This window comes from Solanum dulcamara, chromosome 12 (assembly GCF_947179165.1).
Source record: "Solanum dulcamara chromosome 12, daSolDulc1.2, whole genome shotgun sequence".
Lineage (NCBI taxonomy): Eukaryota > Viridiplantae > Streptophyta > Magnoliopsida > Solanales > Solanaceae > Solanum > Solanum dulcamara.
In genome coordinates, this window is record NC_077248.1 from 3,935,198 (window position 1) to 3,952,403 (window position 17,206).

Sequence of the window (17,206 nt, forward strand, 5' to 3'; positions counted from 1 at the left end):
TTTGAAAATCATGTCACCAAAAAATTCATCGACTAACACACAAAATAAATTATGAAAATCGTTTAATTCATGTTGAGAGGTCCGTAAATGCAAAAAAACTATGTGGATCATGGTGAGGCTATACGTATTTTTTCCTTAGGTAATTACAGAGGGTATTGTAAATATTTTGAAAAAAAAGTATTCAAAAATCACATCACTAGAAAATTCATTGATTAACACAGACGAAAAATTGAGAAAATCGCTTAATATATATTGAGTGGCCCTCTAAATACTAAAAATAATGGTGTGTATCATGGTGAGGTTATACGTACTGTTCACCAGATCATTACGGAGGGTATCGTAAGAATTTTGAAAAAAAAGTTCTCAAAAAATATATTACCGAAATTTCATTTACTAATATATACGAAAAACAAAGAAAATTGTCTCATTCATGTTGAGTGACCCTTTAATGCAAAAAGAATGACGTGGATCATGGTGAAGCTATCCGTTCTGTTCCCTCAAGTAATTACGAGGGTCTTGTAAAAATTTTGAAAAAAAAAGGTTCAAAAACCATATCACCAAAAAAATTCATTAACTAACACACGAAAATTGAGAAAATCACTTAATTCTTGTTGAGTGGCCTCTTGTTGAGTGGCCCCTAAATGCTAAAATATGGCGTGGATCATGGTGAGGCTATACGTGCTATTCCACTAGGTCATTACAGAGGGTCCTCTAAATATTTTGAAAAAAAAGTGTCCGAAAATCATGTTACCAAAAAATTCATTGGCTAACATACATGAAAAATTGAGAAAATCATCTAATTTCTTTTGAGTTGCCCTTAAATACTAAAAGAAGACGTGGATCATGGTAAGGCTATACGTATTATTTCCTAGGTCATCACAGAGGGTCTTTTAAAATTTTGGGAAAAAAAGATCTAAAAATCATATAACCAAAATATTCATTGACTAACACATATGAAAAACTGAGAAAATCGCCTAACTCTTGTTGAGTAGCCCCTAAATGCTAAAAAAGGTGTGGATAATGGTGAGACTATAAATATTGTTCCTTTAGGTCATTATAGAGGATCTTATAAAAGTTTTTGAAAAACAATGTTAGAAAATCATATCACCAAAAAATTCAATGACTAACACATGAAAAAAATGAGAAAATCGCCTATTTTTTGTTGAATGGCTCCTAAATTCTAATAAAAGTGGATCATAGTGAGGCTATATGTATTGTTCTCGAGGCCATTACGGAGGGCCTTGTAAGGATTTTGGAAAAAAAAGTACCCGAAAATCATATCACCAAAAGATTTATTGACTAACACACACGAAAAATTGAGAAAATCGCCTAATTCTTGTTGAGTGACTCCTAAATGCTAAAAAATGGTGTGGCTATACTATTGTCCCCTCAAATCATTACGGAGGGTTCCTGTAAAGATTTTGAAAAAAAAGCGTGTCATAATTCAAAATCGGCCATGATGACGCCTACTTTAAACCTCCACTGGGCAAGAGAAAATCCAAAGCGGAAGACAAAAAGCAACAAGAAAGAAATAAGCTAAAGCATAAATTGAGATATAGGGTAGCACCCAAAACATAGATAGGCAATACTATACAAAATATAAAAAACTAACCCAAAAATAATCGATAAAGACAAAACTATACAAGAAAATCTAACTCCGAACCTAATGTCACTGATACAAGAGCATCTAAGTACAGAAAGGACTATATACAACATAACTGTCTAATCAAAATACAAAATACAAGACAGTACAAAAGAGGAAAAAGAAGCAAGTCTTTGGACGCCAAGAACTCACCACCATCCTAGTCTGCAACAACCACAGGAGATCTGGTGCTCAACGAGGGTGGCTCATACTAGGAATTACATCATAACAAGATGTAGAATTGTAGTATGAGTACCAAAACACCCAATAAACATTATAGGTCAATCGAGATCAGCTAAAAGACAATATATATATATAACACCATATGGCTAAAATACAATTTAACAGCTAAAATATAATATACCGGTCACTACAGATGGTAAAATAATAATAAAGGATACTCGGCATACTAATCCAAATCAATCACAGACAGACATATAAGACAGGGTGATGCAATGCATATGTGACCAATGCATGTATAAAGTAAGAAGCCCCTAAATCATCCAGGCAGTCATCCTGTGGGTCTACGGGACGTCCCGAGGATAAAACCCAGAAAAGCCCAGTTTGCTGATAAAACAGTTATTCACGTGGTCTAGTTAACTAGACTAACTGACTGAACGGGGCTTACAAGCATCTCAAGATATTCAATTATTTGCTTATTGATAATTATTTTATCAGACAATATATTGGAGATGTATTAATTAGTTGTTATATAATGTACAGTTTAACGTATTTAAAGAAAAACAGAATTATGATATGTTCAACTTGGAATAAGGAATCTTTTACTTCATTATTCAGTTTTGTGAGTTTGTTGATAAAATATGTAAAGTTCAATGACCATACGTGTATATTATAAATTGATTCTTGGACTCCACAAGGAGAGAATAATCCACTTGGTTGGAAAGGGATCGATGCCAAATCATATTTAGAAAATAAAATTAGAATAGAATATGCAAATCACATGGGAAAGGAAATGCAAACCGGATGTGCTATTCGCAATGGAAGCTTTATAATAAGTTAATGGTCTGTTTATTTCTATGATGATGAGGGTTTTTACTCCCCATCAAAAAATAGAAAATAGTACTAACTATAGGTGCAATTAAATGAAAGGACCTCATCTTACTACAAGAGAGTATTTCATCTTTTGAAACGCCAATTGCGTAGGGCAAACAAGCCAGACCAAGTACCCGTGACCTCTAATTAAAAATGGAAGGATCCCACACATCCCTTGATGATATTTATGCAAGTCCCCCATTATCTCCTAGCTACCCAATCATCTAATGATCTCATTGGAGTCGAATAGATAACCCCACCCCACACCCAACCGCGACAAATTCAAAGTACGTTCATAGAGCCCATTTAAGGGGTAACCACAACCCCTACTCGAATCAGAAAACAGAAGGCAAGATAGGTCGTCAAACTATCTTCAATGTCCACAAACCACAATCGTCCCAAATACAGTACCCAATCCAACACAAATAAGTGCAAGTAGTCTTTTCGTCGCATTGAGTTGCTCCCTATGCAGATAACACCTGAGTCATTATGTTTGGTCTTTTACCTGCTGGAGAAATGTATTGTCTTCTAATTCTTTGTAAAGGTTACTGTGACCACAGTAGATTGACTCAAGAAACAAGTGCAAACTGTTAGAAAAAAAATTAAAGAAAAATGGTTCCACGCGATCCATTTTACTTGTCATGTTTGGCTTTATGACTCAATAAATGTTTTCACTGGATTATTGTCTCCCAACTCCTGCAGGCTTTCATATTAACAAAAGTAACGTAAAATATGGACAAAAAATAAATTATTCATATGCTCAACTGTAGGAGGTTGTCATTTCTGCCAAACTAAACCAACAGTAAAAACAACAATACAGAAATGAAGCATAGAAACATATACCAATGCTATAGAGAGAACTTGTACATATCCATTCCCCACTCGTATGACATTAAATACAACCAAAAGAGGAATGGGAAATTGGAAAAGAAGTGACAGATAATACATGTCCAGAATGCACCCAACGACTATATCAACTATACATACCCTTCAAACAAAATCTTATATGCAGAATAAATTATGCAGAAGACAACGTCAAAAAGAACCAACCCTCAGCAGTGTAATAGCTGAAGGCGAGGGCAGAAACTGCAGCGCGCATTCTAACTAAACTAAAGAGAAACAGACCTCCGTCCCCAAAGAAATCAAGGGAAAACTTACAGCCTGCAAAATCTGACCAAATCACCAGGAGGAAACAAAGGTGGTAAAATCCCCTATATGAAAACAATATTCATGCTAATCTCCTCTCTGCCTTCTACTTATCATCATCATGTCATAGCTACAAACTCTTTTACAAGTCTCCCTTCTAAGCTCGCCAGGAGTGAACGCTACAACCAAAGCCCAGCTGGAATATCACAAACCTCTTTCAGTTGTATATCTTGACTGGCTTTTCAAATGTGTGACGGTTCTGCAATTTCAGATTAAATATTAAAGCATAATAGAGGTTTTTTAACATATAATGACCAACATTATCAAGCAATAAGCAGCTCAAAGTGTTGGGTCCCGCGAAGACATGATGTTAAATACTCCTCTAATTATTAACCCAATCTTTTTCTGTACCATACCTGTAACTAGTCAGTGATTAATGTCGTCGAGCAAAATGGAAACACAGATTACATCTAGATATCAGATCACACACACCCAAAAGAGCCGTCCAGATAAATTAAACCATATGCTCAACTACTAGAGGAATTATTTTTTTTATTTTTAATAAGATAGATATCTACTAACCAAATACCTTGTCACATAGCAAGATCTAGTTCACAATCTAGTCACTAGGACTATAGTAAAGACAAAGTAAACCTTAACTTGACCCTGAAAGCTCCTCAAACATTAAAAGGCAGGTTCCAATAAGATAAAATATCATAAATTTAACAGCCTTTATGAGGTGGCAAATTAAGATACTATGATTGAACCACTTGTATGTTTTAACTGATAACTGAAAGGCTTCTAGTAAAATCTATAGAGTCACCTGATTAACATATGGCCTCTTAGATGTATTATCTGCATGCTCCAATCCAAGGTACTGCTCCCAAGCACCATAAACATCTCTCCTCTGCAACAGGATACAAGCATCTTCAACTTGGGCAGAATTTAGAAAAAAGAACACGCAACTATAGCTGACCCACAAACACAAAAGGAAGTCTACGGTGAACTTCGGGGGGGGATACACTAACCTGAAAACGGCTGGATACAATGTCTGAGTCCTGAAGGTATTCTGGGCGCCCCAATGCTAAAAATGCAAATTTCCACTAGCCATCAAAAAATTACAAAGTCAACCCATAAGTCAATCATAGGCCTTCAAAAATAAACCATAATGCTAAAAGTATGAAAGAATATTCCAGTTGCTACAAAAGCTTGTGCTCAAGCACTGTACCTTAGAAAACTCCTCATCTGAAACCTGCAATTTCTTTTGAATGCGCACTTTAATTTCCGCTAAAGTTTCACCTTCATGGATGACCAGAAAGAAAGGTTCTCCAAAATTCTGCACTTGCTGTTGAAAACCAATCCAATTACTAATTTTAACGTCAGATGCAGCAGTATATCAGTAGCAATCAATCAAGCCTATTTGTAATACCATTTGATTTTGTGGAGTCTCTTTTGTGAAATGGTAAACATGAATTAGACGATCGTGAGGACCAAGGTTTTTCTCCTCTTCTGGTATCTACAAAGTTAAAATAAAATAAACAGAGTATTAAAAAGAGGTCGGTGGAACAACATATACCACAGAATATCATTATTAATTTTCCATAATCAACTATCTAAACCAGAGAGAGAAGACACCTCTAACAAATAAAGCTGAAACAGCAAAGCATAGCAATCAAATTAAAGCCCAGATCCTAGATTCAAATAACTGCTAAACTTCAAAACCTCAGCAACATTTCTTTTTTTTGAAATTGGTAAATTACATCAGCAACATTTTTTTAGAAAGGTAAAGGATCAAAAGGAGATGAAGAAGAGAGAAGAAGAAGAAGAAGAAGAAGAAGTCAGCCATAAAACACCTAGAAAACTTACTTCCTCTGCCCGCAATGTCCAATATTGGTCATTTATATTCTCAATCTTTTCACTGAGCGGAAAGATCTGCAATTAGAAATGGTAACAAAAGGGTGGTGGATCAGATACAGACAGACAAAAAGAACACCTAAAATAGCAGAACGAGTCTTGAAAGGTCATTTAACTATCAAAATAAAATGTCAGCACAAATCTAATACAGGACAAAAGTACTTTTCGGAGAAAGGTAATGATTGTATTAGTCAAGAGCACAGAGGCTGCTAGAAGCCATATTTACAGATTCAAATAAAGGGCAGAATTATTGAACTTATATTAGGATATAAGTATTGAACTTATATTAGGACTCCTCACCTTATAAATCTTGTGATAGAAGACCTCAAGTAATCTAAGCTCTGCATTTGGATGGGACAACTCTACCTGTTGCAGCACACCATATGCCAGTAGTTATATTCTCATACCATAAATGGAAGCCGCCATTGAACAGAAAATATTAGAGAAATAACATTGGTCCAGAATATACATGACAGATCTAAATCTCACATGTCCTTAAAATATGCATGTAAAATTATTTTCTTCAGAACATATACACGAACAAGAAACATACATTAGGGTGCACATTCATCATCCTTTATTAATGGTTTTAAACAAGATAATCTTAAAGGATAGAGAGTACTCCCTTTACCAGAAAAAAAGAACCAAGGAAGATTGTCATTTTTGAAGTCAAAAAATATCACAAAAAGATTGCCAACTCCCGCTGTCAACAAGTGATTTTTGTATAATCAAGTATGTTGAGATAAATTGAAAAGCAAATTTTGCCAACTTGTACTTCTCATATCATTTCCAAATCTCTAAATTTTCTTTTCAAAAGGCAATCTCGCTCTTTAGAAACAAAGGCCAATTTGACATTTGAGAAGCAAAATATGGATATCTAATTGGGGATAAAAAAAATGGTATTATCCGAAGTAGCAGAAAAGCACACACTGGTGTAGTGTAGGCAACAAATGCAAATACCAACTCTTCAATTATTAAGGTAAATAATACAAGTTAGACTAGATTGTACCCTTTCGCTATATGTTATCCACAGAACCTGAATCCATCAAACGACATTTACATAATGATGCATAAATCAACTAAAAACATATAATTATCTAGACATCAGAAATCTACCACAAGGAAACTGCTTATTTTTTACTGAAGGGTAGGAAATTGCTTTCACCCTTTTCAGAGACTCAACACTTATCAATACCTTTGATTTGATTTCATTAAGAACATCCCCCACAGTACTCTGCTTAGGCAATCTTACATTCAGAATTTCAATCTGAAAGCAATGAAAAAAATGTAATAAGGAAAGGTAATAGTTTGATGGGATAAAAATGTTTTTGCCATTTTAGACAAACCTCATCCTTCGTAGAATGATGGAAGGCAACTTTGAGCGTCTTCAGACATTGTAATTCTGGCAGAGGTATGTCCAGAACTTCATAATACAGAATATCGGAGATCTATGACCACCAAAAAAATAAAGAAAAAAGTTGAGACGTGGTTAGTCCAGACACATCACATCCTACCAAAATAATATGACATTGTTATGATGAGTAAGCATTAAAAGTCACCATGTGCTTCCAAGATAAAGTCAACTCATGTTAACAAACCTGATTGTAATGGATAAGCATGTCTACCAAATTATCCACAGACCGATATTTGATAGGGTTGGGCTTGGGTTGCTGCGAGTAGCAGTTGTGAGGAGTAAGCCTAATTTTGGAGGGATCATCCACACCAAGCCGCTGCGCCACTCTCTCCACTACTTCATCATATGTATCACTTTTTGCTCTGTAATATTACGAACAAAAAAAATGGTCACAGATGTATCAGAAGCATATGCGCTGCACTAAAGTGTAGGATAAAGGTACAAAATAAACTCACAACTCCAGACAGAAATCATCCTCCTTCGGTTTTTCCAGCGCTCTGAAATGGACAATCTGTAAATAAAAAACTCAGATATGAGGAATCAAAATTGGAGAGATAAAATCAGATATATATATATATATAAAAGGATCCTAAGTCCGCCTGCGTGGCACACTTCACCATTCAGCAATTAAATTTAATTTTTTTCACAATTTTTTGCAATTCTCACGCTTTTCAACATCTGTCAAATAGAAAAAACGAATACACGACTTTTCAGAATCACGTCTTTGCAATTTTCGCGGCTTCCCAAAAGCCATCACTTCAATACCAAACGTTTCCGCTATCAGTATGTATCATTCCTATCTCTCATCCGTTTGAGATTTATTTTCTTCCCTCACTCCCGTGTTATTCACTTTACCCTACGTCTCTGTTAATTCCTCTATATTTTTCTTTGCTTCCTCTGTTTACTATGGCGCTTGCTCCTGTTTCCTTCACCTCCTCAGATTTCGCTTATTGAGGATTTTGGAGTCTTTGAAAACTTTGAACAGTTTACTGAGAGTAACGAAAAGGGGAAAAAATTCAAATATAAAATTCAGTTTTCATCCTAGCATTGAAAAACAAGTAAGGAGGATCAAATAACAGTTCCTTTGTGGAAGTCTAGAAATTTGTCAAAACCAAAGGGTAACATCTCTCAATTACTCTATTTCTCTCTTAGAATGATTTCCTTACAAACCGGTCAAACTTTGTTGGACTCCCATAGTATGAGTTTGTTTTTATTACAAGTTATCTTTCTTCCATTTGTTTGTCGGTGCACTAGAACCACAGATGAATGTCTTGCCTTGGAATGGATTTCTTCAAATTGTGAGTTCTCAAAATCCTTTTAAATTTCAATTTTGCATCCTATCCTTTGCCTTCTCAGTATACTTTTACAATGTCTGAGTTTTTTTGGAACTCGAAAGTACTATTCTGTTTTGTTTAAAAATCAACAAATCACGAGGTGGAGACGTGAAGTTGTACTATATAGTTTGGTGATGAAAGTTAAAGTCACTTGAAACTTAGAAGTATCTCCCACAGAAGCACTTTCAAGTTATCTTCTTTTTCTTGTAATATAAAAATTTAGACAACTTAATTTTACTCCATATTGATTATTTATTTGCTCCTTTAGATTTTGCCTTTGATTTCTTCTTCATTCATTGTTTTAATCAGTAATATTGTAACAAGTTGTCAAAAAAATAGGAATATGATTTTAACATATTTTCCCAGCTTACATTTTCTTAGAGCTTGGCATTTTCCCCAGCTTACTCAATTATGCTTTATTTCTGCTTTGTTATTGTTTTAGTGGAAGTTTGATTTGTTAGAGGTTGCATTTGCAAAATCTGATATGAAGATATTTCTTTAATGGGTTTCAATGAATTTAATTTGTGATGAATGGTCACAAGAATTGGAATAGACATAAAACACTACTTGTATAGAATCATACACTATGTATTTGCTGTTGAGCTATTTTGATCACCGCAAAAGTTGAACCAAACCTTCACTGTTGCTCTCTTGTATGTGTACCTAAACTATTAATTAAGATGTGATTTATAGGTTGCGGAGGGTGAAAAGGTGTTGTGGGTGCCTGCAAATTATTGGGGTCGATATTGACAGCAGAAAATATTATATTTGCACATCTCTTCTACATCATTTGAGAGTATGGAAGTCTCTTCATTTTTGAGCTTTAGTGAGATAAATTTTAAATTTCTTACATATTTCAATTGGAAGTAGAGGAAGTAAACTACATGGTGAAAGAATTGACTTGTAGTGAGAAGCAATGGTACAAGCTCTCTTTTGTCATAATTTATAGTGTGAATAAATTTGAAGCTCTGTTTACTTTGAGCATTGTAATGAGAACTAAGAATTACTACACAATTGATATTTTTGAAAGGTTTAGAGATGAAGTAGATGCAAATGAAAGAGAACAGGGTGTTGACTATCTGAGAATTGAGTATTTTCCTTTCATGCAATTGAGTTAATGTCATTATGGTATTCTCTAAAGTCTTTAGCGCCATTTATAAAAAGTGTTGGTTATAAATATTCATATTAATTATTGCAGCTAAATATAATATAGCGGGAATCATTTAGATTATATTATTGTTGCTGAAAAATTCCCTCAAAAGCTATAATTTGTTACTTGCTATAGCATAATTTGTTTTGCTTGATATCTAATGATTAAACTGAATTTATTTCTCTTTGTACTTCTCCCCATGTTCGATACTATGCTTTTCGAATTACTTTAAATTGTGCAATGTTGTTATATTCTTTTGACAATAACTATGTTATTCTAAAATTTTCGATGTAATCAAATAACAATAATGATAAGATACAATAATTAATGTCTACTATTTTCAGTTTTATGTACTTTGACTAAATAATTCTTATGGTATTTATTTTATTCATGTAATTTAATTGATAATGATTAATGAATATACTTAGGTCAAAGGAGGAGATACATTTTTTTTCTTTCTCATAACGCGAAGCGCGAGCATATTCACTAGTCTATATCAGTTTAGTCAAAGGCGCTCTTTAAGCATGCTTAAGCCCTGAAACGAGGCTCAAAACGTGTTGAGCATTTCGCCTAACTTTATGTGCGCTTCAATGTCGTCTGGAAGGTTCTTCAATTGGTATTTCCCTTTATCATGGTTTTGTTTTCAATTTCTTTGGTCATATATTTGTCATATTTCCCTTTGCACCTTTTTTCATTAAAGCCCACGCTTTATTTGCACTTTGCGCTTAATGCCCCAACAGACCTTAGAGCTTTTTTGTGCTTTTCGCCTTTGATACTGGTCTATATATAATAGGAGAGAAAAAGTGTCACATTGCATCCCCACAAAAATTCTTGAACTTTTATTTACAAAAATTAATTTTAAAAAATATTTGCATTTCGGTAATTTTTTTTCAAAATGTGCCACATGGCAGCCCCATGAAATTACTCAACTTTTCAAATCTTTATTTTAAAAAAAGAGTGCCACATGGCATCACCAGAAAATTTTCAAATTCTAACAGTTTTTAAATTATAGTAATGGCTAGTTATATTATCTAATTTTTAAATACATTTCAAATTAATTATTAAAGACAAAATATAAAAAAAAAAGTAAACACCAAGAAAAAACCACACTTGCATGTTCCACACCCATTCCCCATTGATCACGCACACACCAAAGTTATTATTATAAAACTACAGAATTTTAAATTATACTTTTCAATTCAAAATTAGTCCTATTTTTAAAACTAAAATTGAAAGCAATCTAAATCCATTTAGTTATAATTGATAATATCCTATAATATCTCAAAAGATCTAATTTGTATTCTTAATTAAATTGAAAGCTATCAAAATTTAAGTAAAAATAGTACTATCCTATAATCTCAAAAATTCCATTTCCTTATTTATTTAATGAACATAGAGATTTTTTTTAAAAAAAATATTTCTATTTCATACTTGAATCTTAATCAACTCGAAACTTTAATTTCAAAATAGATCTGCATTTAAATTTGAGTTTTACACGAAAAAGTTCAAATATTGAAATGATTAGAGAAGTTAATGGAAAGATTAAGGTTTGAAATTTGAATTTAATACTAAACAGTTTTGGAGATTGTTAAAACTTCCTCACTTTATCCCGATTGTAGAAGTTTTAAAATTCAAAAATACCTTTTTTTTCAAAAAAAATGAAACTCCAAGATTTAAAAAAAATAACTAAGAGACAAATTTTTAAAATTTGAATTTAACACTGATAGTTTTAAAGATGGCTACAATTTTCCCGCTTTATAGCAACGGTAGGAGTTTTAAACTTCAAAGATATCTTATTAAAAAGAGTTATTCTAATCAAACACCAAGAAAGATAAAATAAAAATCCAACCAAATTTATTTCAATTCTTTTTTTTTTTTGATAACCGAGATATCCGTCTGTGGCCTGCCCTTTGGACCAACCATGGCCTTCTAAACTGGGTGGATAATGGGCCCCCCCCTCTACCCTTCTCCACTTAAATACCAGGCTTCGCTTTGCATGGTGCGGGGCTTGAACCTGTGACCTAAGCCACAAATCCTCCACCCTTTGCCACTTGACCTATGTTAATATTCAAAAAATTTCACATTACAGCACAGAGATGATTAGTGAACTCCATGAATTTTATTCATTATGATTTAAATAGGTAGCAAATAATACGGGTCAGTTCTATCTACTCAGTGTTGACATATTTTTCCTCTCTCTCTTTTCTTTTGATTTGTAAAAAACTGATAAATAATCCAAAGTGATCAATCTTCACATGATGCTAGAAATCTGATTTAGCTTTCGACGTTTGTATATGTGTGAGAATTATGGAGTATTATTGATATTCTCTTTTATTGATTTGTTTATATGGGATGTGAGATAATATGAAGATCTTTGCATAGTTTATGTTTCTTGACACATTCATGAATTCAAATAGTTACGTAGTAATATTACATTAAATACTTATGGCAGTCATCAAATTATGTCTACACAGAATTACTTCAATGAACTATCAAGATTGAAGATACAATAGAATTTGATTGTTCGCGTTATATGATTATGGCACATTCCAGATTATGAGAGGTAACTTACAATTCTTTTAAAATTAACTATTTATGCACGTACATATTTTTTGCTTAACAGTTCATTAAATTTTATCATTTGTAAATGTTCTAAATGCATGGTTGAATTGGTATTGTATTTGTTTTATCTATTTTTATGTTTAGTATAAAAAAAATTGGCTATTTGAATTATGTTTCTTTTTCACCTTTGGGATTTGCTTGTTTTATTTTACAGATTGATAGATGCAGCAGTGGAAATAATTACAGACAAATGGATAATCACCAATCTTAAAAAAGAGTTCAAACTATCTTCTCGTTTCAGAGGGCTTTGTCCTTTTTGACTCTTAACTCCATTTGTTTTAATTGTGTTACCTTATTCGTGGTATATAATATGTTGTATGTGAAAAGTTTCTCCATACTCTAGAGGTATAGAACTTATACGATTTTACCTTTTCTCTTTTTTGTTACGGTGCTAATTATTTTAAATGCATTGGGACACGAGGGAATTCAAATAATTATTTGTCTAGATTACCTTTCCAAAAGAATAAAAATACTCCAATATATTACTAACTTAGATGTTAACCAATACACTAAAATTAAAATTATTAATGTGTTTTTTTATGTATTTGATTTCATGTTTTTGTACATGAAGAAAAATATAATCTTCTTTCTTATGTTACTTCAATACAAGGTTAGATGTTCTTTATTCACCTTTAAATTACTTGATATATTTTTTATTAAGTAAATCATAATTTTAATAATTAAATTAGAAAGTTCTATGGTTAAATTACACAAATTGATGGTAATTTTGATCTTATAAAATTGTTTATCTTCATGTTTATGCATTTCAAGTTGGTAATTCCTCTTGGTTAAGGTAATTAATTTTTTTTTCTTCACGTGAATCCCCCCTCAAAATTTAATCTATATTATTAATTTTACATTTATAATTTACTTTATTTTATTTTATTGAGAAGGTAACATTTGTGTGTATACAGTGAACCAGTACAGTGGTTGCACTGAAAACCATATTTACAGCTAGTCAAAAAAGTAAGATAACTGAATCTGCATCCTAACAAGAACCTAGGGATATCTATAATGGATTCAGTGTCCTCTAAATACATCTGTTTGCACCAAAAGCAAAAAAGCCCGATACAATTTAGTTTGATCTTTTGAAGATCACAACACTTGCTCTCAAAACATCTAACATTTCTTTCTTTCCAACAAGTCCACCAAATACATGCTGGGACAATCATCCATCTATCTCTATCTACAGCTCCCACCCCTACTTCTCCCCAACAGCACAAAGGATGTATGATTCTATTAGGCATAGCCCAAGCAAAACCCTTGAGACTACTGAAAATCCTCCATAATTGGGATGTTATTCTGCACGGAAGAAACAAATGGTTGCATGTCTCAACTTCTTCCCCACATAAATAGCATCTAGAAGACATGGAAAACTTCCTTTTTTTTGAGATTTCCGTGTGTCAAAAATGCTTCTCTTGCCAGCAGCCAAGTGAAACATGCCACCTTGAAAGGGATTTTAGGTTTCCAAATCTGCTTCCACGGCCAAAGAGAAGGTTGTTGTCCACCTTGATTTAGAGACTTCTATGCAAAGTTTACCTTGAATGTGCCTTTGTTATTTCTGCTCCACCATAATCTATCATGTTCATCCCTTGTTCCTGTAAAAACTTCCAACCTTCCAAAAAAATTCAGTCACAGTCTCGATTTCCCGATCATTGAAATTCCTAAACTGGAAATTCCATCCATGTTGTGTCCAAACCTCAGCTACGCTCACTTGTTTACTTACTACCAAGTCATGCATCTCTCGAAAGATACTTTTCAGACTAGTAGTACCCAACCATTTATCCTCTCAAAATGAAGTCTTATTGCCATTGCCTACCCTACTGGTTGTATTGATCTTCAAGAGAAGCCCCAAGATTCTAATGGGCTTCCACAGGCTTACCCCATATGGTGTAAGAACCTCCTTTGTCATCCACTTGTTCTCCTCTCCATATTTTGCTTGAATTACTGTTCCCCATAATGGTTGACACTCTTGATAATACCTCCATAACCACTTTAGTCTAAGGGCATTGCTCTGCTTTTTCAGATTCCTTACTCCCAGACCCCATGTTTCTTCCCCCAGAGTACCTTGTTCCACTTGACTAAATGTTGGACAGTGGAAACATTTTCATTAGTCCCTTTCCATAGGAAATCCCTCCTAATTTTATCCCGTCTTTCTATCACTCGTCGGGAATGGGGAAGATAGAAATCATATAAGTAGGTACGACATCCAAAACTGAGTTAATAAGAGTGACTCTGCCTCCCAAGGAAATCTATTGAGATTTCCATCAGGTAAGCTTCTACTCACACTTTTCAATCACGGGATTCCAGATGTTCAAAGCCTATGATTCGGCACCTAAAGGCATGCCCAGATAAATGGTAGGCAAAAAACCTACTTACCCTCCCAAAATAAAAGACAGATCCTTCATATTAGAGACATTATTATTAGGATAAAACAGAATCTTTCTCCAGTTGATATGCAAACCTGAGACTCCTTCAAACAGCACCGAGATTGATCTTAAAACCAATAGTTGCCCTCCATTAGCATCACAAAATATTAAGGTGTCATCTGGATACTGTAAATGAGTGACTGCCATGTTGCCATTTGATATTGAGGTTTGAGTTGTGTCTACCTCAGAACCCCTGAGGCATTCATTCTCCCTGGCCACCTTTATCATGTTATTTAAGCCCTCCATTACAATGATAAAAAGGAAAGGAGATAAGGGATCTCCCTGCCTCAGACCCCTTTGAGCAGGAAAATCTTCAGGTGCACCATTTATGAGGACCGAGAATCTAACAGTGGAGATGCAATATTTGATCTACTGAATCCACCTCCTTCCAAAACCCATACATGTAAGCATCTTCAACAAAAACTTCCCGTTCACATGGTCAAATGCCTTTTCTATGTCAGTTTGCACAAAATTCCTACCTTTCCTGGGGTAATTCTTGAATCTACTACATTTGCAATTAGAATGGCATCCATTATTTGTCAATTTTAAATGAATGCCATATGTTGAGCATCTGCTAGCTTGTCAACCACTTTCTTCAGTCTTTCAGTCAGCACTTTGGATAACAACTTATACACTTCTTATGAGGCTGATGGGCCTAAAATCTCTCAGTTCCTTGGCAACATTCTTCTTTGGGATTAGAGAAATGTAGGTGGCATTAAAGCTCTTCTCAAAGATATTGTGAAAATGGAAATTCTTAAAGGTATCCATGATATCCATCTTCACTACATCCCAACACTTACATAAAAAAAAAAACATAGTGTAGCCATCTGGACCACGAGCTTTGTCCATGGCACACATCTTCAAACATGCTAGTACTTCTTACTCCTCAAATTCCCTTCGTAACACTTTATTTTCAGCTTCAGTGATCATTGGACAGTTGATTAGGTTGCTCGAAGGTTTTCTATCTGAAGTTTCTAAATAAAGCTTCTGATAAAAACCAGTAATCTTCCCTTTAATTCTCTCTGGATCACTCACTATGTCATCTTGAATCATCAGTTGATCAATGTTATTGCATCTTTTGCATGCATTGGCCACTTTTTGGAAATACTTAGTATTTTTGTCCCCCTCTTTCAGCCACAATGCTCTTGATTTTGTCTCCATGCTATCTCTTTACTTTTAAGATGCTCTTCATAGTCCATAAGCAAAGATGCCTTCATTGCTGATTCTGATTCTGTTAGGACTCTATTCTCCATTACTGCATCCACCATAGCTAACTGACTTAGGATTTGGACCTTTTGTAACCCTAGGTTACCCAAGTTGGTTCTACTCCACTTCTTCAATTTGCCTTTTAAAGCCTTGAGCTTACACCCAAGGATATAATCAGGCATACCAGTGAATACAAAAGACTCCCACCATTCTCTAATTTTTTTCTACAAAGCCTTCTGTGTTGAACCACCAATTATCAAACTTGAAATAGGATTTGTTGTGCTCCCAAACTCCACATTGTAGAGTAATGAGACTGTGATCAGAGCACAATCTCTGTAGCACCACTTGTTGAATTCTTCTAAAGTTGTCATCCCACTCCTTGGAGATTAAGATCCTATCAATTCTAGAAGCAACGTTGTTATTGTCCCCTTTGAACCAACTGTAGTTTCCCCCTACCAATTGTAAGCCCACCAAGTCCATATCTTCAATAAAATCAGAGAACTCTATCATACCTAGAGTTCTCCTTCTGCATTTTCTCTTCTCTGATGGATATCTTGTGATGTTGGAATCTCCACACACTGCCCAAGGTCCCTCAAAAAGACTTCTAACAACACCTATTTGAGTGTTGTGAAAAATCGCTGAAGCGCTCGCTTTAAGCGTGAAGTGATGCGAGGCGAGGTACTAGCGCTTCAACATCGTGAAGCGAAGCGATTTCGAAAAAGCGAGCGCTTCACGGGAGAAGCGAGAAGCGCGCTTCATCTAAAAGCGAGAAAAAAACGAGCTTTTTTGGAAAAAAAGCGGCGCTAGGTTTTTTTTAATAAAAAAACTGTATAATTTTTGTGACTTCTCCAAGCTGCTCTTTCAGTGTGACTTCTTCAATTCGACAGTCCAACTTCAACATTTCAACGTCAACCAAGTTAGTTTTTCTTCTTCTCTTCTTCTGTTCTTCTGTTCTTCTCTTCTTCTCTTTCTATTTCTATTTTTATTTTCATTCAACGCAGCACTGCTCTCAACTGCTGCGATCTTCTTCTCTTCTTTTCTTCTTCTCTTCTTCTTTTTGTATTTCTGCGCAACTGCTGTCTGCGAAGAATTATTTTTTTCAACTTTTATTCAGCAGTTTGGCCTTTTTTTTAAAGATAAAGCATATGCTCTGTTCAAGTTCATGTTCAAATAGAAGTAGAACTCTTGTTGATGAGTCCTCCGATGAGGAAGAAGATGAGGACCAAGTAGAAGTAGAACCCTTGTTGATGGCACTTCAAGAGTTTGAGGATCTTGTTGAAGAATAGGATTTTGCTC

General features: G+C 34.3%; 1 protein-coding gene across 4 annotated transcripts in view; it reads right to left on the bottom strand.

The window, feature by feature from the left end:
- Window positions 1–3,518: 3,518 nt before the first annotated feature.
- LOC129876732 (ubiquitin C-terminal hydrolase 12-like) overlaps window positions 3,519–17,206 on the bottom strand; it is a 32,855-nt gene continuing 19,167 nt past the window's right edge. For all 4 annotated transcript variants that reach the window (XM_055952229.1, XM_055952228.1, XM_055952231.1 and 1 more), the window contains 11 exons: window positions 7,625–7,680; window positions 7,354–7,531; window positions 7,102–7,203; window positions 6,951–7,022; window positions 6,056–6,121; window positions 5,708–5,773; window positions 5,271–5,357; window positions 5,070–5,186; window positions 4,870–4,944; window positions 4,665–4,748; window positions 3,519–4,100 (listed from right to left, as the gene is read on the bottom strand). In XM_055952229.1, the coding sequence (XP_055808204.1) occupies window positions 4,059–4,100; window positions 4,665–4,748; window positions 4,870–4,944; window positions 5,070–5,186; window positions 5,271–5,357; window positions 5,708–5,773; window positions 6,056–6,121; window positions 6,951–7,022; window positions 7,102–7,203; window positions 7,354–7,531; window positions 7,625–7,680 (945 nt within the window). In that variant the 3' untranslated portion in view covers window positions 3,519–4,058. The remainder of the gene's footprint in view (window positions 4,101–4,664; window positions 4,749–4,869; window positions 4,945–5,069; window positions 5,187–5,270; window positions 5,358–5,707; window positions 5,774–6,055; window positions 6,122–6,950; window positions 7,023–7,101; window positions 7,204–7,353; window positions 7,532–7,624; window positions 7,681–17,206) is intronic.